General features: G+C 48.6%; 1 protein-coding gene across 5 annotated transcripts in view; it reads right to left on the bottom strand.

Annotated features, from left to right (window-relative positions):
• Positions 1-774: 774 nt before the first annotated feature.
• Positions 775-24,446, bottom strand: part of add2 (adducin 2 (beta)) — a 133,831-nt gene continuing 110,159 nt past the window's right edge. For 4 of the 5 annotated variants that reach the window (XM_073060209.1, XM_073060228.1, XM_073060238.1 and 1 more), the window contains 5 exons: positions 20,022-20,141; positions 16,828-16,917; positions 16,119-16,281; positions 13,900-13,995; positions 775-7,811 (listed from right to left, as the gene is read on the bottom strand). In XM_073060209.1, the coding sequence (XP_072916310.1) occupies positions 7,498-7,811; positions 13,900-13,995; positions 16,119-16,281; positions 16,828-16,917; positions 20,022-20,141 (783 nt within the window). In that variant the 3' untranslated portion in view covers positions 775-7,497. Of the gene's footprint in view, positions 7,812-12,022; positions 12,057-13,899; positions 13,996-16,118; positions 16,282-16,827; positions 16,918-20,021; positions 20,142-24,446 lie in introns of all 5 variants that reach the window. The other variant, XM_073060246.1, reaches the window with a different exon arrangement.

Raw genomic sequence — 24,446 nt, 5'->3', positions numbered from 1 at the left:
TCCCTAAAAGTTAATTTGCAGGTTGAGTCAGTGGTGAGGAAGGCAAATGTGATATTAGCATTCATTTCAAGAGGACTAGAATATAAAAGCAAGAATGTAATGCTTAGGCTTTATAAGGCACTGTTGAGGTCTCACTTGGAGTATTGTGAGCAGTTTTGGGCCCCTTATCTAAGAAAGGATGTGCTGACATTGGAGATGGTTCAAAGGAAGTTCACAAAAATGATTCTGGGATTGAAAAGCTTGTCAAGTGTTTGACGGCTGTTAGCCTATACTCACTGAAATTCAGAAGAATAAGGGGTGACCTCATTGAATGTTGAAAAGCCTCGATAGAATGGATATGGAAAAAAAAATTTCTATGGTGGGGGAATTGAAGACCTGAAGACACAGCCTCAGAATGGGGGGGGGGGGTGTCCTTTTAGAACAGAGATGAGGAGGAATTTCTTCAGCCAGAGAGTGGTGAATTCGTTGAATTCTTTACCACAGGAGGCCAAATCATTGAGGCAGAGGTTGATAGATTCTTGATTAGTCAGGACATGAAGGGATAGGGGGAGAAGGGAGAAGATTGGGGCTGAGAGGGATAACAGATCAGCATGATGAATTGGCAGAACAGACTTGATGGGCCAAATGGCCTAATTCTGCTCCTACATCTTACGGTCTTATCTTATGAAACCAGGTAAGATACCCTTGTGCCGGAGGTGGACTTGCCACAGTTTGGCATCCTCTGTTCACCTTGCCGATGGATTCATCACGATAGAACGACAAGATAGCTTTAGGTTAGGCAGTTCCAGGTTTGTTTTAATTACAGTGCAGAATATTAGAATACAAAGACCTAGGCACACATCGAGCAGAAACAGATGAGCATTTACAGGTAGCCAGATCATAGTGAGGCACCAAATGCAATGCACCAACATTTTTTTTTCTTTATCTTATATATTGACATCAAGCCATATACATTACATTGGTTCATGGTGCTCGGCAAGGATTGTCAGACATAGACGGCACAAGTAACACAACTCTCTATAAACAACCACAGGGGATCGCACTGATTCTTGGGACAATATACCTTTCATTTTAAGTGCTATGGTTGCAATCAGTAGGAAGTTCGAATCAATGGTTTATTATACATCAAAGGCATAAATATCAATGACAATAAGCTCTGGATTTAATATTTGGTTTGCATTTCATTAATGTCCGTAATCTCAAATTTGTTTCCTGGTGTAGAATGGGAGGTGGAAGGTGTCCATCAATGGAAATTGCGGTCAAACATATAGTGAGAAGAAATTGTATGTAATCCGTGCAGTGTGTTCCACCGAAGTTCTAATACTGGGAATATTGACTTTGGAAAGGTACTTTTGGAATCGTTTTAAGGTATAGCGCAAGGAGAAGAGCAGATTGAGAAAGGGAGGTTCAAAACCAGGGCTGATTTGAAGATGTTGCCATTCAGACAGTGAAGGATTAACTCACAGATCACACTGTCTGATGTAACAATCAAATTCTGGAGCAATTTGCGCAGAGCATTGAGGTTTACAGGGTGCTTTCATCTCCTTAATGATGACATGTTCCTGTGGAAGTGAAGGGATGATGAAGTTCTGCAGGTCACAATGAACACCGTGCCCAACAGTGACTACAAACTCAAAAAGCACTAGATGGCAAGTCCTATGTAACAATCTTCCTTCAGCAATACCGAGGCACATGCTAGTATTTAGAGCAACACACAAAAAGCTGGAGGAACTCAACAGGTCAGGCAGCATCCATGGAGGGAATTGTGAGCAAGGTATGTTAGCGGCACCTCCAAGAGGACCACAACCTTGCTGCAGGGTTTGGAGGCTTGTGCGCCTCAGTGACCTGGGGAGCTATGTTGGCTTGAGTCAGGGCCTTGTTGGCTGGGGCAGCAAAGAAGGTCACCTATGCCAAACAGGTCAAAGGGTTGAGGCCCACCCGTCCTCCAGGTTCAAGGCTAACAACCCTGGTTGCTCAAAAAAACTTATGAAAACAGCAATGAAGAACCCTTCTGTATCTGTGTGCGATGATATGGACAGACAGAGATGGAGAACCTTCATTGCTGCCCCAAATGCCAGTAACAAGAATGGTGGCAGCAAAAAATGTGGTGACTCTTATGGGCTACCCCCAGCTCATCCACAGATGTGTTGGTTGTTAATGTAAACAACACTTTTCACTGTATGCTTCAATACACTGTGATACATCAATCCAAATCTGAAGACAGAAGAAGAGTCTAGACCCAGAACATTGATTGTCCATTTTCCTCCAAAGACGCTGCCTTATTTGCTGAGTTCCTTTTAGTTTCTTGTATATTGATTCTTCCGGAGCAACACAGTTTGACGCCACTTTTCTTGGGTTTCAATAACTTTGCAACGTGACGGAACAGAAAATGTTACCCAGCATCTTCCCCTCTCTGCCACCCACTGGCCAACAGAGATGGACATGCACTTCCACTGTCACTTTAACATCTGCAAGATGTGGCAAAGCACTTGAAGAGCAGATAACCTTTGGCGGAAACGTGGAAACTCCATGTGCACAGCATGCTGCCGCAAAGTGATCAGGTAACCTGCTTCGGAAATGCAAGAGAGCGGAGTTGCTGTTAGTGTGACACTATCACAGCTAAGGGCAGTGGAGTTCGGCCATCTGTAAGGAGTTTGTACATCCCCCCCACCGTGACTGTGTTGGTTTTCCTCCGGGTGCTCCGGTTTCCTCCCACAGCCCAAAGATGTACTGGGTAAAGTTAATCAGTCATTGGAAATTGTCCTGTAATTAGGCTAGGGTTAAATCGGGGGATTGCTGGGCAGTGAGACCTGCGCTGGAAGAGGCTGTTTCACAATATATCTCCAAATAAAATAAAATTTAAAAAAGACTCAGCAATTGAGCAGCATCAATAGGAGGAAAGGAATTAGAACATAGAACATTACAGCAGAGTTCAGGCCCTTCGGCCCATGATTTTGTGCTGGCCTAACTTACTCTTAAATTCAATCTAACCCTTCCCTCCTACACAGACCTCCACTTTTCTTTCATCACATGCCTAAGAGCTTCTTAAACACCTCTTATCCACATGAAAGCTTCTCATCTAAGAGATTCTTAAATGCCCCTAACATATTTAAGAACTGTCGCATTTTGAGTTAAAATGTAAACAATTCCTTACCGCCCACAGATATTGCTCGATGCACTGAGATCCTCCAGCAGATTGCTTGAATTTACTTTGGAATTTTCTTAAGGATAAATGATATCCAGCACTCTGAGGAAGGCTCCCTGTCTCTTTGATTAGCTTTGCGGAATTTATTTTGCATTTACTTGACATCACGTGTGACCTTAACTCATTCAGAAACAATAGCCTCAGACAGGAACGCATTACCTCGTTTATTTTCGAATTTGAGTTTTGACAGTAGGACTTGAACCCCCGACCTTTGGAGCTGAGCACAGGTGTGATCACTGAACAAATATTTCCCTCGACAAAGTTCAAAAGTTTTGTTGCAGCTTGGATGATGGTGGATCTCCTTTGAGACACCGGAGTTACTCCAGTGATCTGGAGAGGTACAGTGAGAGTGGCTCAGAGAAACTTTAGCCTAACCCCGTCTCGGGCCCTGATGCCCTGTTGGAATTCTAGGTTCCTATTCTGTTTCCAGGACGTTACCTGTGGGCCACTAATATTTAATTATGCTCCCTTTCATAATATCTCTGGGGATTTCTTCAGTTAAGACAGTTGCCCCATTTAAGACTCTGGCAATGCTCCTATGGTTTCAGCAACATTCATTGAGTGCAGCAGGAAAGAGGTTGTGGGAAAACATAGAGGAAGACAGTGCTTCTGGGTCATTTCAGCCCCATTTAGAATCAGTTAGGAATGGGCGCAAAATTTTGTTTTTCTCCAGCCTGAGTATAAGTCAACCACGGCTCTTTGAAGGGTAATAATTGCACCACCAGGTCCAGAAACAGTTATTACCCACCAAACTTCAGGCTCCTAAATCAGCATGGTCAGCTTCATTCATCACAGCTCTGAACCAACTCCACAACTTTTGGACTCACTTTCAAGGACGCTACAACTTATGCTCAGTAATATTTTTTACTTATTTATGCATATTTAATTTGCACAGTTTGCCCTCTTTCGCACACTGGTTGTTTGTCAGTCTTTGTGTGTAATTTTTCTTTGATTCTATTGTATTTCTCTGCTCCACTGTGAATACCTGCATGAAAATTAATCTCAATGTAGTATATAGTGACATATGCATACTTTGATAATAAATCGACTTTAAATTTTTCTTTTTCTTTGTCTCTTCTTTGCCCGCTTTTTGTTCTTGTAACACTTAATAAACAACATTAAATACCAAGTGTTATGCCTCAAACTTGACTTCTGAAGAAGCTCAGATCATTATTGCCAAATCCAAGTTATAACCCAGAAGGGAGTTCATTGCTAGGCGATTAAGAGCAATTATTGGTTAAGGAATGGGACAATTTGGGAATAACATGTTGAAGGGGCCTGTGAAAACAACATTAAAGTCCCTGCACCTTTTAAGAATATTGCGCGTACTTCAGAAGGTATTTTTGACGCTTTCTTGGGTAACAGGAGTAGCTGCACAATGCCAGAAGACACATCGAACCTGATTCATTCCTTCCTTTGGGAGATCAATCATGTCAGATACAAGGCATTGCTGAGCTTCAGACAGGATTATCGATCTTCCAGCTTCACTATGCACAGGACTGCTCCATCACACAGGCTGTTGTCCAAGAAAGCTCACCAGCGCTTCTAATTCCTCAGGAGACTAAAGAAATCTGGCATGCCCCGTCAACCCTTACCAATTTTTACTGATGTACCATAGAAAGCATCCTTGGTACCGCCATGGCTCTGCCCATGACCAAAGGAAACTGCAGGGAGTTGTGGACAGTGCTCAGCACATCCGTGGAAACCCACCTCCCTCTCCATGGAGTCTCTCTATTCTTCGGGCTGCATAAGTAGAGCAGACAGCAGAATCAAAGACCCCACCCACCCTGAACAATATCTTTTCTCCCCTCTTCCATTGAGCAGAAGTTACAGAAGTCTGAAAACACATACCCCCCGGTTCAAAGACAGCTTCCTCCACACTGTTATAAGACTATTGAATTGGTCACTACTCTGTTAAGATATTCCTGACCTCAGAGTCAACCTCATTGTGATCTTACTCTGTACTGTCTACCTGCACTGCACTTTCTCTGTAGCTGTTACACTATTGTTATTGTTTCATCTTGCTCTACCTTCATGCACTATTGTCATGAATTGATCTGCACAAACAGTATGCAAGACAAGCTTCTCACTGTACCTTGGCACACGTGGCATAATAAACCAATTCCAGTTCCAGTCCTACAGTCCTGCTCCGTGCCTGGATTTGGGGCTGGCCGAGAACTGGGGAGAGAGAGATGTTGACGCCAGTGGATGGTTTGGGGCAAGGTTGGCAGGAATGACCAGGATACTGATATAGTGATGGATTGGGAAAACGTGGGAAAGGGGATCACTGACTGGGGGGTGGTGGGAGGTTCACTTTCAGAGCCTTATATTGGAGTTCAAGGAGATGGGGGTCAACAGGTGAGGGCCCAATGATGGGGCTGGCTGGGTTACCCTTCTGACAGCCACACTAACCAGGCGGCGCACTGGGAAATTTGGGCAGTCCCAGTGACAGGATAGTATGCTCCAAGTTCTCCAGCAACACTCCAAAAGGAATGACTTCATCCCACCCACCCTGTCAGAAACAGTGTCCTGGCCACAAGGGGTGCCTGGTCCAATTTCCATCAAGAGGTGAAACAGTCCACAAGTGGTTTCAGCTCTGGGATCAAATGCCCATCTTTGGATGCATAAATACGAGCAATTCGTCCAGGCAAAGTAACTGAGCTATTGAGTAACGTGGCATGGAAACAGGTGATTCAGCCCAGCTCATCAATGCCGACACTGATGCCCATGAAACTGGCCCCGTTTGCCTGTGTTTGACCCCTATCTCTATAAACCAGAGATTTCCAACCTTTTTTATGCCATGGACTAATACCATTAAGCAAGGGGACCATGAACCCCAGGTTGGGAATCCCTGCTCTAAACCCCTCCTATCCACGGAACTGTCTAAATGCTTTTACTGTACCTGCCCCACACCCCTTCCGCTGGCAGCTTATTCATATACACACCGTGCTCTGAGGGAAGAAGTTGCCCCTCAGGCCGCTTCATCACGGGGGATCTTTTGCTATCAAAGACAGACAGACTGCGCAAAACAGCATGGCCTTCACTGAAATAGTGAACTTCATAAACACTCAACTGTTAGGCACCCAACCATGTCCCTCATTACACAATGACCAAGCAGTCTTCAGGGCAGGTCTGATTGGTGAATCTCATTAGTTAACTGCTCAGTCCACCTCCTTCCTTTCTCAATTTATTGAAGCACACCACCTTTCCACTATTGAGATGTTCTGCATACTTGGTCTTTAAATCACCTGTTCTTTACCTTCTGCTGAGCTCCAATGACCGTGTCATTAAATATTACACAGAGGATTCTGTCCTCTAGGAGGATTGCAACCTTGTTGTAGGGTTTGGAGGCTTGTGTGCCTCAACAACATGGAGAGCTATGTTGTCTGGAGTCAGGGCTTTATGCTTTGACTCTTGGTAGGGTCACCCATGCCAAACAGGTCAAAGGGTAGAGGTCAGACTAAGAGTGGTCCACCGGTCCTCCAGGTTTGGGGGTTCAGCTCAGGGCTAACAACCCTGATTGGTAAAATGAAATTGTTACGGAAACAGCAATGAAGAATCCTTCTGCATCTGAGTGTGACGGTATTCCTGAATCTCCACCCGGGACTTGCATGACCCACAGTAGTGAAAACTGACATGATGAAGGGAGCCCTGAACCCCGCCGGAGATGGAGGACCTTCATTGCTGCCCCAAACGCCAGCGGTGTAACGGACAATTAGTGAGTAAGTTAGGATTCTGTGGGTTCTCCCTCCGCCTCAACTGCACGCATTCTTCCCCTCCGGTAGAACACCCTCCGTTCTCACTGCCATTCATTGAAGTCCAGGGGATCAGCTTAAGGCATCTGTTTGAACAATTTACCCACCACACCCAGGGCAAATGGCACTGCATGCCGTTCACTCAGCACAGCCAGTGTTGCGGACATAAGAGCCAGGCCTGTGACCAGGTCTGCTGCGTGGAGTAGGGCACGGCAAGGCGGAAAGAAATTCATCTGGGTGCACTGCGCTTCTGTCTGCAGAGTTTTAACCAAATCACCGACCCATTTAAGAAGAATGGGACCCTGACTCATTAAAATAATGCAGATTGTAAAATGCGTTAAACAAGAGGCGTGAAACCAATGAGCAGTGAAATTCAGGCCCTCTGTGTTCAGGTAGGTGGTACTGTTTTGCCAGTCCGCATTGTCAACTGTGCAAGTGTGACAAGAATTGGTGCACTCAATTGATGTAGCTGGTCTACACCACGGTTCTCTGTTTGGCAAGTTGTTGTGTACATTTACTCCACCCCCTCCCCCCAATTCAGGACTCCGTTTTCTCTTTCTTTTTACTCTTTTTCAGGAAAGACGGGGTGCGGAATTTCTTCTTCTTCTTGGATGGAGACTTGGAAGGGGAGCCTTCGGGCGAGAGAGGGCCGCTGGTCACGGACTCCGTCTTGTCCTTGGCCGGTTTCACGGGTGGCTCGGTGCCGTTCTCCACGTTGGTCGTCACTTGTTGCATGCCTTTACTCAGCTGCTCATCCACAGTCTGGTCCTCCTCCTTCCCATTGAACACCTCCTCAGGGGCTACCGTCTCGGCGTCATCTGGCGCCTTCGAGCCTTCGCACGGCTTGGTTTCTTAAAGGGAAGAGAAAAGCAGAAAAGTTCAGAGCTGCAATATGGCGATGCCGGATGGAACTGAGTGCCAATCTCCAAAGGCCAATTTTTGGCAGAAAAATTTGGGGTAGACTTCACATGCAACCTAAACTGAAACTAAAGTGACATTTGGCCATCTTCAACAAATTGGGTCCAAATAATCACAGTGCGCGACCTGTGCCACACTGTACTTAGTAATAGAGCCATCTCGGCTCTATTATTGGGCTGCACTCTGAATGAAACATCTCTGACTTCTGGAAGATGTGCATAGACTCAACTGGCACGTTACCACGTGGTCTTTCTGCCACAGCGCAGACCAACACAACAGAACAGTTGCACCGTAATCTGGGCCTCCCCCTTTTCCTGGCCCCAGTCTGAAGAGAGCCATCATCGTTACGCCTCTTTCCCTAGTGTCAGTTGAGCATGCAGCCATCGTTTGAGATAATGGCAGTGGAAGAAAGCGGTTAATGGGATTGAGGGACTTTAGCAAATTAATCTGCAAGCACACGATGAAGAAAGTAGGCATGCAAGGAGACGCGGAACAGTCCAACGTCGCAGGGACAGGTGAGAGGGGGTCGAGGAGGAGGTTGTTCCAACCAGCCTACGGGAAGGGAGAACCGGTCAGGGAGTGGGGATCAGTTCTGGGATGAGATGCACCGTAAGCAGGATAAAGCTGAGCATAATGGAGCAAGATGGACCCTGTAAGAGCGCCCCCTATTGAAGCAGTTCCCTGGTCAGCAAGGCACTGACCCAGCTCATTGCTTCAATGAACCAGGCTCAACTTTTTGGGGCATGTCTGTCTAATGAGGAAAGATTGAGCGAGCTAGGGCTTTCCTCTGGAATGAAGGAGGATGAGAGAGCTATGTAAGATGATAAGAGGCATAGATAGAGCAGACAGCCAGCGACTTTATCCCAGGACGCAATGGCTAACACCAGAGGATTTGCTCGCTATGTGCCATGTCGTATGACGTGGGTGACCACGGTCTTTCCACGACCATGGTTGTTCTTGGCAAATATTCCTACAGAAGTGGGTTGGCCATTGCCTTCTTCTGGGCAGTGTCTTTACAAGACGGGTGACCCCCAGCCGTTATCAATACCCGTCAGAGATTGTCTGCCTGGCGTCAGTGCGTTAGTGGTCGTATAACCAGGAATGGTGATGTACACCAGCTGCTCATGGCTTGATGTGACCCTGTTCAGGGTTGGGGGGGGGGGTGTGGGCAGCCCAGCGGATGCTACACCTTGCCCAAGGGTGATCCGCAGGCTAGCGGAGGGAAGGAGATCCTTACGGTTCCTTTAGTAGAGACATATCTCCACCCTGACACTCATATAGCCGAGGATATATCTGAGGTAGAGGGAAAGTCTAGCAGAAGCGGATCATGCCTCAGTATAGAACAGCATCCCTTGAGGAGGAGTTCCTTTCGCTAGAGGGTGGTGATTCTGTGATTTCATTGCCACAGACGTCTGTGGAGGCTAATTCACTGAGTATGAGAGTCAAAGGGCATGAGGAGAAGGTAGGAAAATGGGGTTGAGAGGGGTATTAAATCAGGCATGATCAAATGGAGAAGCAGACTCGATGGGCTGAATGGCCTGATTTTGCTCCTATGTCTCACATTCTTATGATATCTTTTTAAGGTGAGTGAAGGAAAGTTTAAGGGGTATTTCTTTTTATTACACAAAGAGCGGTAGGTACAGTGCAAGAGGTAGTGGTAATCGCTGAGACATTTGGAAACTCTTAGACGGGCACATGAACGATAGAGAAATGGAGAGCTAGCTGGGAGGGAAGGGTTAGATTGATCTTGTAGGTTAAAAGGTCGAAGGCTGAAGGGCCTGTACTGTGCTGTACTGTTCTATGCTCTACATTTGTGTTATGATTAGTGAGTAATGTCACGGTCAGTATCCAGAGGGCAGTTTTATCCCATTCATCTAGGATTGTCACCCCCCCCAACCCCCCCACCCCAAACTCCCCTCTCCACCCCAGAAGTGAAACAATAGTGCAAAGTATTTGGGCAATATTTCCTTTTCTATTCTATTCATAGACATTGAAATGCAAGAAATGATTGAATTGTGAGTAGATGGCCCCAGGATAAATCTAATCAGTGTTCATTTGCAAGTGATGTCCGTCTAGGCATTGTGCTGTTGTGGCTTGCTAATCCACTCATCCGATATTACAATAATCAAAACCCAATTTCAACATCCAAACTAATCCCATGTTCAACAGAATTAAACTTTTCAAAATGTCTAAACAGCATAAAGCCTTTATAATTCCTCCCCTGCATTGTGTGTGTGTGTGTGTGCGTGCGTGCGTGTCTGTGTGTGTGTGTGTGTGTGTGTGTGTGTGTGTGTGTGTGTGTGTCTGTGTGTGTGTGTGTGCGTGCGTCTGTGTGTGTGTGTGTGTGTGTGTGTGTGTGTCTGTGTGTGTGTGTGTGTGTGCGTGCGTGCGTGCGTGTCTGTGTGTGTGCGTGCGTGCGTGCGTGTCTGTGTGTGTGTGTGTGTGTGTGCGTGTCTGTGTGTGTGTGTGTGTGTGTGTGTGTGTGTGTGTGTGTGTGAGTGTGTGTGTGTGTGTGTGTGTGAGTGTCTGTGTGTGTGTGTGTGTGCGTGTCTGTGTGTGTGTGTGTGTGTGTCTGTGTGTCTGTGTGTCTGTGTGTCTGTGTGTGTGTGTGTGTGTGTGTGTGTGTGTGTGTGTGTGTGTGTGTGTGTGTGCGTGTCTGTGTGTGTGTGTGTGTGCGTGTCTGTGTGTGTGTGTGTGTGTGTCTGTGTGTCTGTGTGTCTGTGTGTCTGTGTGTGTGTGTGTGTGTGTGTCTGTGTGTGTGTGTGTGTGTGTGTGTGTGTGTGTGGGAGTCACGAGCAAACTCGGTGAAAGCAGAGGTCACCGATTTGCAGATGACACGAAGGTTGGTGGTGCTGTGGATAGTACTGAAGGCTGTCATAGGCTACAGTAGGACAATGACAGGGTACTGCGCAGAGCAGAGAAGTGTGGAGTGATTCACTTTGAGGGTAAAGTACAGGGTTAATGGCAGGATTCCTAGCGGGTTCAGAGAACAAAGGGGTCTTGGAGACCACGTCCACAGATGCCTCAAAGTTGCCGCACAAGTTGATAAGGTGGTTAAGAAGGCGTATGGTGTGTTGGCCTTTATCAGTCAGGAAATCGAGCTCAAGAACTGCAAGGTAATGTTACAGCTCTATAAAATGCTGGTTAGACCACACTTGGGAGTATTGTGCTCAGTTCTGGTCGCCTCATTATAGGATAGATGTAGAAGCTTGAGAGAGGGTGCAGAAGAGATTTACAGAATGCTGCCCGGATAAGACTGCTTGTCTTGTGAGTATGGGTTGAGCGAGCTACAGCTTTTCTCTTTGGAGTGAAGGAGAATGAGAGGTTACAGCTTTACAGAGCTGTGTAAGATGAAAAGAGGCATAGATAGAGTGGAGGCCAGAAATGGGTGATACAAGCGGTGTAATTTTAAAGTGATTGGAGGTAATTTTTTTTGTACAGAGAGTGTTAGGTGCATGGAACACACTCCTGGGGGTGGCAGTAGAGGCAGATACATTAGAGACTTAGATAGGCACATAGATGAAAGAAAAATGAAAAGTTATGTGGGAGTTACGTGGATTGATCATAGGGTAAGTTAAAAGGTTAGCAAAACACTGTGGGCCGAAGGGCCTGGACTGTGATATTTTTTAACTTCTGTGGTATGGTATGCAATGACACTGGTGCCAAGCTGTATTGGCGCTTGCCTTTCCCTTGGACTACATCAATGACGTAGAGAAGGGGAACCTACTGTCGGGGCAACAGCCAGTTCTTCAAACCTTCCCGCCCAGAGGACACGGTCCACCAGAGGCGCAAACCCATGATCCCCTGGGATCGGTGGCTGCCCACTATTATTATGGTGGGAAAGGCGTCAATTGGACAATAATGCACAGGACAGTGCCCCCGGAGCCTTGGTACTGAGTGAGGGGCAACGTCGAGCTGAACCGAGGAGCAGCAGAACGTCAGGCAGTGGTTTAGGAGGCATGGCCTCCCCGTGCCCTCGTTTCAGAAGCAAGTGAACCTACAGAACCAGCAATGCCGTCCCTGCTGTGCCACAGGGGCCGGGGAGGGGAATATCGAGGACTGCAAGGGGTGGTGAGGAGGGGGATTGAGGTCTCCCGGGGTGATAGCACGGAGGGGTGGGGAGTGGGTTGAATAGTATACTTACTACAATGACAAGTACTCAGTGTCATGTGGAACTCCTTTTAGCGTGAGCCAAACGGAAGGGAAAAAAAAAGAGAACAAGAATGGAACAGGATGGCCACGTTTGAAAAGCAGCAGACATCACCACACAACCACAAAGAATGGAGAAGCATTGTATTTCAGTCAAACAGAGAAGCCCTCCCTTTTGGCCTGCCCCCCCAGAAGCTTCACACAGTGAGAGGCACTTGCCCTGGACCCCCTGGCAAACAGGGATGCGGACAGAAAAGTGTGAGGCAACTCTGAGGGGAAAACAACCTCAGTATTTGGTTTTGTCTAGAATTTCTACTCATTTGAACACTAGAGGTGACACCCCCACATCCTCCCACCCCCCACTTCAACATCTCTAATCAAGTGGTCATGGCTTGTCCTGAAGTTCACCAGAAAGCTTTGTTAAAAGCTTCACCTGTTACTAGGGAAGATTACGTGAGCCCTCTGGGAAGCAGGACACGTGTGAATTGGTGGGTTAACTGTCGGCGGTAAGGTTGCACTGGTGGGGGTGGGGCTTTAGAAGCAGGGAGCTGCAGAGGGTGGGGTGCAAAATGGAAAATGGGATGGGTACTGAATGGACAGTGCAGAGACGGTGGGCCGAAGGGCCTTCGCCTGAGCTGCCGGACTCTCTGGGGATGCCGGTAGAGGCTGGAGTGCAAGGTGGCGCAGTTCACCAAATCAGGGGAATGTCAAAGCTAGCGGGTGCTCCGGTTTCCCGAAGGCCTGTGGGGTGGTGGGTTAAGTTGGCTGCTGTAAATTTTGCAAGTGCGTAGGCGAGGGGTGGAATCTGTGTTGGGAAGTGACAGCGAGAATTCTGGGGTTTTGACCATCTCCAAGCGTGTAGGTGAGGGGGATTTGTGGGAATAGCAGGAGAACAGAATGGGTTAGAGTGGTTCAGTGTAAAAAGAGGGTGCATCTTGGCCTGCACAGAGTCGATGGGCTGCAAGGCCTGTGTGGTTTTGTGACCCTGCACACGAGCCGCCTCTACTTTCGCTTCCTGCTGAGGTCACTGGCCTGACGCGTGTGTGCGGGTTGGAGGAATGCGCCGAGAATCGGAACCATTTCCGCAGCCCGCGGAGACGGCCAAAACCCCGGAATTCCCAACCCGTGAGCTGTCGCCTGGGGCTTGGCTGTGATGCACTCCATCTCCCCACCATTTCACATCCGCTAGCCACTCGCAGGAGAGAATCAAAGTCCAACCCCATGGGGCAGAGCTGAGTCAGAGAACCGCCAACAGCCAGGTATTGGCGTTGGCCTACGAGAAGAGCAACAGCTCTGGCGACGAGCTGCCCCGACCCCCCCCCCCCCCCCCAGAAAGCACGGGCTCAGGGTCAGAGAGGAACCAGCCCCGAGCGGCAGCTGACCTGCGGTCAGAGACCGTGCGTCAGTCTCGGAGCTGAAGGGGACGGAAAGCAAGGCTGCTGGCTGCGGAAGAGAAAAAATGCTTCTTATTTCCCATTGGAAAAGAGTGCGGAGAAATCACAACACACAACACAAGGCAAACAAACACGGCAGCGAGCAAGGACACACTGGAGCTTCAAACCTGCAAGGAAACCCTGTTGAGAAATAATAACCAATTAAACAGAGAGCGTCTGTGGTCCTTACAGAAAATACCAGAATTTCAAATTCAAGAAGATATCGGACTGTATACTGGGAATGATAGGTTGCAAATCTACACTGGAAACTATATATGCACAATCCAGAGTCCATATTGGGAGTAACAGACCGGGTATCCACACGGGGAATAGATGAGAGATTTCTGACCAATCCTTTCGAGGTCATTGATACGTTTACTATATCAGAAGCAATGATCCATCTTTTGAACTAACAGAGACCGACCCATCCATGGCTTACCTCCTGGTGACCTGGGAGATGTGGGTGACTTAGCTGGCGAAGTGAGGGGGGTCTTCAGGGGAGAAATCCCTGCCGAGGTGTCCTCCTCATCTGGACCTGTGTGCAAAATCAGCCCGTTGATGTCTACGTAAGATCAGCTTGTACTTTAGTCCAGTCTCGTGCAAGGATTACTTCAAACTTTGAAAGACTGTCAAGGGCCCAGCTCAGTTTTGGCAAGTTCACTCCTGCCATGATTCCCTTCTCCGTTCATCTCCCGCCCAGCACTTATCCCTGCAGGCGGGAGAAACGCTACACCTGCCCATACACCTCCATTCAGGTCCCTAAACAGTCCTTCCAGGTGAGGCAACACTGTGCCTGCGAATGTGTTAGGGTCATCTATCGTATCTGGTGCTCCTGATGCAGCCTCTTCTATAGAGATGAGACCGAATGTAAATTGGGGACGGCCTTTTCAAGTACCTCGGCTCCTAATCCGATTCCCATGCTGACATGTCAGTCCATGACCTCCTCTCATGCCACAATGAGGCCACTCTCAGAGTGGAGGACCAACACCTTATATTCCATCTGGGTAGCCTCCCACCTGATGGCATGAACATCGATTTCTCCTTCTGGTAATTTTTATTTCCCCCCCCCCCCCCACTTCTTCTATTTCCCACTCTGGTCTCTAACCTCTCCTCCTCACCTGCCTGTCACCACCCCCAGGTGCCCCTCATTCTCCCCCTTCTCCCATGGTCCACTCTCCTCTCCTATCAGATCCCTTCTTCTCCAGCTCTTGACCTTTCCCACCCACCTGGCCTCACCTGTCACCTTTCAGCTAGCCTCCTTCTCCTCTGCCCACCGTTATATTCCGGCATCTTCCCCACCCTTTCCAGTCCTGAAGAACTGAACATCGACGGCTTATTCGTTTCCACAGACGCTGCCTAACCTGCTGAGTTCCTCCAGCATTTTGTGTGTGCTGCTCAATGTGCATTTATGTAGCTGTTAAAGGGTAGGTAAGGAAGGAACAGGAGCTGGTGTTGGCCATTCAGTCCTTGCCCTTTAGGCTAGCTCATCTATTCAACAATATGCTAGATACAGTCTCTCAAGTTGTGCAGTCGCACAGCACAGAAACAGCTTTTACCTGTTCTCTCGTATGACCGCCTCGATCCCTAAAATACCCCGAAGTCTCTCACGGGAGGCAGAGGGACAGAGAGAAATAGAGAGACGGAGAGGGGAAGGGAGGAGGAGAGGGGAAGGGAAGAGGGGAGGGGAAGAAGGGGAGAGGGGGAGGAATGGGGAGGGCAGAGGGGTGAGGGGGAAGGGGAGAGAGAAAGCTCATAGGGATGAGAGCGAGAGGGAGAGACAAAGGATGAGAGAAACAGAGGGAGAGAGAGTGATGAGATAGAAAGAGGGGAGAGAGTGAGGGGTAATGAGAGGGTGATGAGAAAGAGAGAGAGGGTGATGAGAGACTGAGAGTGAGAGAGAGGTGGGGATGAGAGAGAGAGAGAGGGATGAGAGAGAGAGGTGGGGATGAGAGAGAGAGAGGGATGAGAGAGAGAGGTGGGGATGAGAGAGAGAGAGGGATGAGAGAGAGAGAGGGATGAGAGAGAGAGAGGGATGAGAGAGAGAGGTGGGGATGAGAGAGAGAGGTGGGGATGAGAGAGAGAGGTGGGGATGAAAGAGAGAGAGAGGGATGAGAGAGAGAGAGAGAGAGAGAACGAGATAATGGAAGAAGACATAAAGCAGCAGAAATTTTTTGACAGAATAAGGTGGTGAGAGGAGGGAGGAGGGGAGGAGTACAAGCTGGCAGGTGATAGGTGAGACCAGGTGAGGAGGAAGGTGGATGAGGCAGGGGGGATGAAATAAGAAGCTGGGAAGTGATAGGAGGAAGATGTAAATGGCTGAAGAAGAAGCAATCTAATAGGAGAGGGAGTAGACCACAGAACGAAGGGAAGGAGATGAGGAACCAGGGAGAGGTAATGGGCAGGCCATTCTAACCCCTCCTTTCCAATCTAGGTGAAGGGTCTCGGCCTGAAATGTCAACTGTTCGCTCACTTTCATAGATGCTGCCTGACCTGCTGAGTATTTAGTGTGTGCTGCTCTGGACAAACACGTGAATAGGGAAGTAGAGAGAAACAGGTTTACAAGCAGATGGGTTTATCACTGTTAGACATGGATGAGGTGGGCAGTATAATTCGATCTGAACTTGCCAGCTTCCCCACAAGAGACTCTGAAAACATTACCATCCAGCCCCAGCTGTTTCCGCTCCACCTCTCTCTTGTATTCCTCCAGTTCCTGGTCGGTGAGCTCGTTGAACGGGTTCGGGGGCTCAGGCTCCTGCTCCAGCGCCTGCAGATCCCGCTCGGTCGCAGCCTGCGCCTCTGAAGGCAGCATTCCTTCTGCAGACTGATGTAAACAGTGCACGTAGTTAATATACTGCCCAGCCCTGCGATGTGCGGGACAGGGTCAGTAAGTTATGGGCACTGGAAGCATGGCAGCACTTGTGGGCTGCCCAGCACATCTTCGGACTGTGTTGGTCATTGGCGCAAGTGATGCATTTTAAAGCATGTTTTGATGCAAATGTGAGAAATAAAGCTAAACTTTCTTTTATTTGCTCACATGTATACACAGACTCGTGCGCCCACACACAAACACTCACACGTTTACATGCACACTCGCACGCACATTCGTGCACACGTGCATTCACAAACACATGCACAGATGCGCAGTACGAACACACCCACACACATACACAATGCTGAGGTGACGCTAGCTATTGATCTGAAACAATACGTCAAAGTTTAAAGCCCCAAATGGAGCCATTTGGCCAATCGAACACATTCTAACCCTGTTATCACTGTCCCTGTACACCAGTGTTGGCAAGTCACCCTGACAGCGCTCAGCCCCCCTGCAGGGGCACAGAGGCGCGACCGACCTCGGGGACAGACTCACCGGGCTGCGGCTTTTTTCCGTGATGACGCCCGCCAGTAGCTGTGACTGCGGTCCCGCCGACTTCATATCCTGCCGGTTCTGCTCGCGGATCTACAGGTTAAACAGCAAACCTTCAGGAAGAGAATGCGCCGATAATCCACCCAGTAGACCCAGCTACACAGCGGGCAGCTCACCCTTGGCCCCACCACCAGTGAGGAATGTAGCTGAAGATCTCCGAGGCAGCTCAGCGCATCGCGGAGAACTGCCTCCCCTCTCTGGAATCTGTCTGTACTTTTTGCTGCCCCTGTGAAGCAGGCAGCACAGTCAGACCCCACCCATCCCAGACTTTCTCTCTTCCTCCAGGCAAAAGATACAAAACCCTGAAAGCACATACCACCAGGCTCAAGGACAGCTTCTACCCCACGGTATGATAACAGGCTGCGGGCTGGAGATACACCTCTACTAAAGGAGTTGTAAAGTACTCCTTCCCAAGTACGATCACCCTTGGGCAAGGGGTAGCCCCTGTTAGCAAGACCCCTGCCCACCCACCCGCCCCAATCAGGGTCACATGAAGCCATGGGAGCAGGTGGTGGATGGTCGTATGAGCAGCCGGTGCAGATCACGAGTCCTGGTTATGTGACCACCGACACCAGGCAGACAATCTCTGAAGAGTATTGATAATGGCTGGGGTCACCAGACTTGTAAAGACACTGCCCAGAAGAAGGCAATGGCAAGCCACTTCTGTAGAAGAATTTGTCAAGAACAATCATGGTCATGGATAGAGACAGATGGAAGACCATGATCACCCACGGCACATAATGATGATGATAAATTTGCTGCTTGACCTCACAATCTGCCTTGTTATAACCTTGCACCTTATGGTTCACCTGCGGTGCACTTTCTCTGTACCAGTAAGCAAGACAAGCTTTTCATGGATCTCAGGACGTTACAATTATAAACCGAAAGCAAAGAGCTTGTTTTAGTACCACCCAGACAGACCATACCTGATATAATTGCACTGAGGGAGTAAAAGAGAAACCCAATAGACTGTTGCAGTTGCACAGTAAGTGCAGTGCACACAGACAAATAGAGTGTACGGGCCACAGTGAGAGAAATCGGGAGAAATGCGCTCAGCGTTTAGTGTCTGTTCAAGAGTCTGATAACTGTGGGATGGAAACTGTCCTTGACCCTGGTGGTACATACACTGATGACAGAGGGACTGAGGATGTCCTTGACCCTGGTGGTACATACACTGATGACAGAGGGACTGAGGATGTCCTTGACCCTGGTGGTGCATACACTGATGACAGAGGGACTGAGGATGTCCTTGACCCTGGTGGTACATACACTGATGACAGAGGGACTGAGGATGTCCTTGACCCTGGTGGTACATACTCTGATGACAGAGGGACTGAGGATGTCCTTGACCCTGGTGGTACATACACTGATGACAGAGGGACTGAGGATGTCCTTGACCCTGGTGGTACATACTCTGATGACAGAGGGACTGAGGATGTCCTTGACCCTGGTGGTGCATACTCTGATGACAGAGGGACTGAGGATGTCCTTGACCCTGGTGGTACATACTCTGATGACAGAGGGACTGAGGATGTCCTTGACCCTGGTGGTACATACTCTGATGACAGAGGGACTGAGGATGTCCTTGACCCTGGTGGTACATACACCGATGACAGAGGGACTGAGGATGTCCTTGACCCTGGTGGTACATACTCTGATGACAGAGGGACTGAAGATGTCCTTGACCCTGGTGGTACATACACCGATGACAGAGGGACTGAGGATGTCCTTGACCCTGGTGGTACATACACCGATGACAGAGGGACTGAGGATGTCCTTGACCCTGGTGGTACATACTCTGATGACAGAGGGACTGAGGATGTCCTTGACCCTGGTGGTACATACACTGATAACAGAGGGACTGAGGATGTCCTTGACCCTGGTGGTACATACTCTGATGACAGAGGGACTGAGGATGTCCTTGACCCTGGTGGTACATACTCTGATGACAGAGGGACTGAGGATGTCCTTGACCCTGGTGGTACATACACCGATGACAGAGGGACTGAGGATGTCCTTGACCCTGGTGGTACATACTCTGATGACAGAGGGACTGAAGATGTCCTTGACCCTGGTGGTACATACACCGATGACAGAGGGACTGAGGATGTCCTTGACCCTGGTGGTACATACACCGATGACAGAGGGACTGAGGATGTCCTTGACCCTGGTGGTACATACTCTGATGACAGAGGGACTGAGGATGTCCTTGACCCTGGTGGTACATACACTGATAACAGAGGGACTGAGGATGTCCTTGACCCTGGTGGTACATACACCGATGACAGAGGGACTGAGGATGTCCTTGACCCTGGTGGTACATACACCGATGACAGAGGGACTGAGGATGTCCTTGACCCTGGTGGTACATACTCTGATGACAGAGGGACTGAGGATGTCCTTGACCCTGGTGGTACATACTCTGATGACAGAGGGACTGAGGATGTCCTTGACCCTGGTGGTGCATACTCTGATGACAGAGGGACTGAGGATGTCCTTGACCCTGGTGGTACATACTCTGATGACAGAGGGACTGAGGATGTCCTTGACCCTGGTGGTACATACACCGATGACAGAGGGACTGAGGATGTCCTTGACCCTGGTGGTACATACACCGATGACAGAGGGACTGAGGATGTCCTTGACCCTGGTGGTACATACACTGATGACAGAGGGACTGAGGATGTCCTTGACCCTGGTGGTACATACACTGATGACAGAGGGACTGAGGATGTCCTTGACCCTGGTGGTGCATACTCTGATGACAGAGGGACTGAGGATGTCCTTGACCCTGGTGGTACATACTCTGATGACAGAGGGACTGAGGATGTCCTTGACCCTGGTGGTACATACACCGATGACAGAGGGACTGAGGATGTCCTTGACCCTGGTGGTACATACACTGATGACAGAGGGACTGAGGATGTCCTTGACCCTGGTGGTGCATACACTGATAACAGCAGGATGGAAGCTGTCATTCTTGAATGGGGTTAATCATGCCAGACTTGATCAAATGGCAGAGCAGACTCGATGGGCTGAATGGCCTATTTCTGCTCCAATGTCTTATGGTCTTGTTCACAATACAATAAACTTTGACTTTGACATGACAGTGACAGAAACGCTCAGTCATATCTTGCCTTATTCCTCGTTTCCAGCACTTCCCGGGGGTCTGTAAAAAGAGGCACAAACTGGTTGGGAGTCTCGATCTTGATCGGAGTTCCGCTGCTGGGTTTCTTGGCCTCGTCAGCCTTCAGCCACTGTTTCAAAGCAAGAGAGGCATACATTATTTCCACAGCCATTTTCTACAGGTTCACTGTCCCTGTCAAGTTAATGTCAGAGTGCACTGGGATTGTGCACTGGCAGAGGACACAAAGGTACCAGCAAAGACCACTGGCGCTCAGAAAATACAGTGCAATGGCAGGCATCACTGGGGCACTTTCAGAGTTCATCAGTTGATGCCAGTGGCAGGGGCACTGCAGGAACGCTGGCAGGGGCACTGGCGGCCCACCAGCGGGAGGGAATACCGCCGGACAAGTGGCAGGGTGCAGCGGCAGACACCTGAGGGTGCGAGCTCCATCGGGCACCACGAGCAGGGAACACTCGAGGATGAATGGCAGGTACCTGGGCCATGGCACAGCAGTGGACACGTTGGGCAGGTTGCACTGGTGGACCAGTGGCAAGGGAGCACTGCCAGACTGCATCAAATGAAGAGAAACCCATTGCCAAGCATTCCGCTTGTTAAATTCCTCAGCTATTCACTAAAAGACTCAATGGAGAAGCCGATTACCCACAGTCTCAACAATAACTTGAACAACTGCAAATGTGGTTACGTTTCACTGGAGATGGTTAACTGAAGCCAGGCAGCAGTGTTGACCTTGGAATAGTGGTGATTGGGCCAGACCAACAGCAACTGTTTAACTGTGTCCCTACCCACGCCCCCACCAACACGACGCGTGTCCCTACCCACCCCCACCAACACGACGCGTGTCCCTACCCACGCCCCCACCAACACGACGCGTGCCCCTACCCACCCCCCCACCAACACTACTCGTGCCCCTACCCAACCCCCCCACCAACACTACGCGTGCCCCTACCCACGCCCCCACCAACACTGTGTGTGTCCCTACCCACCCCACCAACACTACGCGTGCCCCTACCCAACCCCCCACCAACACTACGCGTGTCCCTACCCACCTCCCCCACCAACACTACGCGTGCCCCTACCCACCCCCCCACCAACACTACACGTGCCCCTACCCACCCCCCCACCAACACTACGCGTGCCCCTACCCAACCCCCCACCAACACTACGCGTGCCCCTACCCACCCCCCACCAACACTACGCGTGTCCCTACCCAACCTCCCACCAACACTACGCGTGTCCCTACCCACCCCCCACCAACACTGCGTGTGTCCCTACCCTAAACACCCACCCTCCAAGTCCTGGATCTGTACAAGTGGACAAGACCAACAACTACACAGGAAAATCCACAATGTACCCTGCATAAGCAAAGTTTCGATGCAGCATTCAACTGAATACAACAGGTATACAACACTCTAGTCCTGACGAAGGGTCTCGGCCCGAAACGTCGACTGTACTTCTCCCTATAGATGCTGCCTGGCCTGCTGCGTTCCACCAGCATTTTGTGTGTGTTGCTTGAATACAACCGGTCCTAGTTAATTGGGTCATCAATTTTCTCGGGACAGCCTCTTATTTGGGACAACTCTTAAAGAACGAAAAGTAAATCGTGGAAATAGCTGGGATTACCTTTGTTTATTTGGGACACAATGTCACTTAATTGGGACAGGGGACTGTTGCCAAACAGTTTCTAACTATCGACGGTCACATGCGCTTGCGTGGCTGTTAGACACCAGACCATGCTCAGTGCAATCGGTTTTTAAACAGCATAAGCTGCATGCGTTTGTGTTCAAAAAGCAGTGATTATTTTTCAACAGTGGCTTTCTCTTTGCCACTCTCCCATAAAGCTGTGACCGGTGAAACACCTGGGCAACAGTTGTTGTATACTCAGTCTCTCCCATCTCAGCCACTGAAGCTTGTAACTCCTCCACAGTTGTCATAGGTCTCCCAGTGGCCTCCCTCACTTAGTACCCTTCTTGCACGGTCCCTCGGTGTTTGAGGACACCCTGCTCCAGGCAGATTTACAGCTGTGCTATATTCGTTCCATTTCCTGATTGATTTAACTGTACTCCAATGGATATTTAGTGACTTGGAAATTTTCTTGTATCCATCTCCTGATTTGTGCTTTCCAATATCTTTTCAGAGTTGCCTGGAGTGTTCTTTTGTCTTCATGGTGTAGTTTTTGCCCGGATACTGACTCACCAGCAGTTTGACCTTCCAGATACAGGTGTATTTTACCACAATCAATTGAAACACCTTGACTGCACACAGGTGTCCAAAAACAGATCTCCACTTAACTAATTATGCAACTTCTAAAACCAATTGGCTGCGTTAGTGCTGATTTGGTGTGCCATATGGGGGGGGGGTGGGGGGGTGAATACTTAAACAATAAATTATTTTGTGTTTTATATTTGTAATTTATTTACATCACTTTGTAGAGATCTGGGATCTGCTTTCACTTGGACACGGAAGTCTTTTACTGTTGATCAGTGTCAAAAAAAAAGCCAAATTAAATCCACTGTGATTCAATGTGTAAAACAATAAAACATGAAAACTTCCGGGGGGGGAGTGAACACTTTTTATAAGCACTGTATATATTTACAAGGGATGATTGATAAGTTTGTGGCCTAAAATAGGAGTCAATTTTAGAAAACCTAGCACATTTATTTTTCCTGCATTTACACACTTAGTCCAGCGATCATGGAGCATACGGATCCCTTCTCTGTAGAAGTCGCTGTCTTGGACCTCCAGAAGTGGTCCGCAGCAGGGGTGAAGTTTGTGACCCAAGGTAGAAGGAGATGAGTTATACAGCTCTCGTTACATGCACATGCAGTTCAACTCTTTGAGTGATTACGCAGAAGGTTTGAAGTTAATAACTCATCTCCTTCCACCGTAGGCTACGAACTTATCAATCACATCTGCTGCGGACGACTTCTGGAGGTCCAAGACACCGACTTCTACAGAGAAGGGATCCGTATGCTCCACGACCGCTGGACTACGTGTGTAAATGTAGGAGGGGACTATATTGAAAAATAAATGTGCTAGGTTTTCTAAAATTGACTCCTTCTACCTTAGGCCACGAACTTATCAAAGTGTGTGTGTGTGTGTGTGTGTGTATTTACTGTAATTCTTTTTATTTCCATTATTAAGTATTACAATGTACTACTGTTGCAAAGACAACAAATTTCACAACATACGCCCATAATAATAAATTTGATTCTGATTCCTCCCACAGTCCAAAGATTGTAAATTGTCCCATAATTTGATTAGACTAGGGTTAAATTGGGGGTCGCTGAGTGGCGTGGCTCGAAGGGCTGGAGGGGCCTATTCCACGCTGAATCTCAATCGATAAATAAAATGTGAACGTGACAGTAACAACTCGATTTTGACTTTGATTAAAATTCTACTGGTACTAGCAGCCACAAGAGGGCGCTGGAGACAGTCAGTGTGGACACCACTGCAATGCAGCAGGCGGGGAGGGGGAGGGGTCCAGGTGACTGACACCTCTCAGGGATTCTGTGTCTACATAGACCCACACAGTACACAACACTAACCCTTCTCCTGTCCTTTTATTAGTTACTTTGAAAGCCCAAGTTGGGAGGTCTTTCATTGATTCTGTTATGGTTATTATTCGATAGATTTGAGTATGCCCTCAAGAAAATGAAACTCAGGGTTGTATATGGTGACATATATGTACTTTGATAAAACATTTACTTAGAATTTTGATATAGAGAGCTGGAAATTAGATGTCACTGATGATCTGTATCCTTTGGCTCCTGGAGGGGGCAAATCACCGACTCCACAGTGACAGCTGAGGTCGTATTGTAGGCCCGAGCACCTTCAACCACAGTCTTCCTGCAGGACCCGCAGTGCCACGTGCCAACGGCTCTCCACTTCATCTCGGCCTTCCCATAGAACGTGCCAGTTAGAACCAGTCTAACTGGTTGTGTCACTGCCCGGTACGGAGGGGGCCACTGCACAGGATCGGAAAAAACTACAGAAAGTTGTGAACCCAGTCAGCTCCATCATGGTCACTAGTCTCCCCAGAATCCAGGGGATTTTCAAAGGCAGCCTCCATCACCCAGGACATGCCCTCTTCTCCTTGCTACCGTCGGAGCTCCAGGAGGTACAGGACTCTTAAGACACAAACTCAATGTTTTAGGAACAGCCTCTTCCCTTCTTCCGTCAGAATTCTGAATGGACAATGAACCAACCCATGAATAGTACCTCACTTTTTTTTACTTATTTAATTTTATACCTATTTCTAAATGTAATTTATATTTTTTAATGTATTGCACAGTAGGTGCTGCATAACGACAAATTTCACAACATATGCCAGTGATATTAAACCTGACTCTGATTCCGAAGGAGCAGCTGGTGACTGATTGCGATCTTTTTCACCATTTCGCGGAGCGGTGCTCCA

Source organism: Hemitrygon akajei, chromosome 1 (assembly GCF_048418815.1).
Source record: "Hemitrygon akajei chromosome 1, sHemAka1.3, whole genome shotgun sequence".
Classification (NCBI taxonomy): domain Eukaryota; kingdom Metazoa; phylum Chordata; class Chondrichthyes; order Myliobatiformes; family Dasyatidae; genus Hemitrygon; species Hemitrygon akajei.
This window is presented reverse-complemented; position numbering and strand designations above follow the sequence as displayed.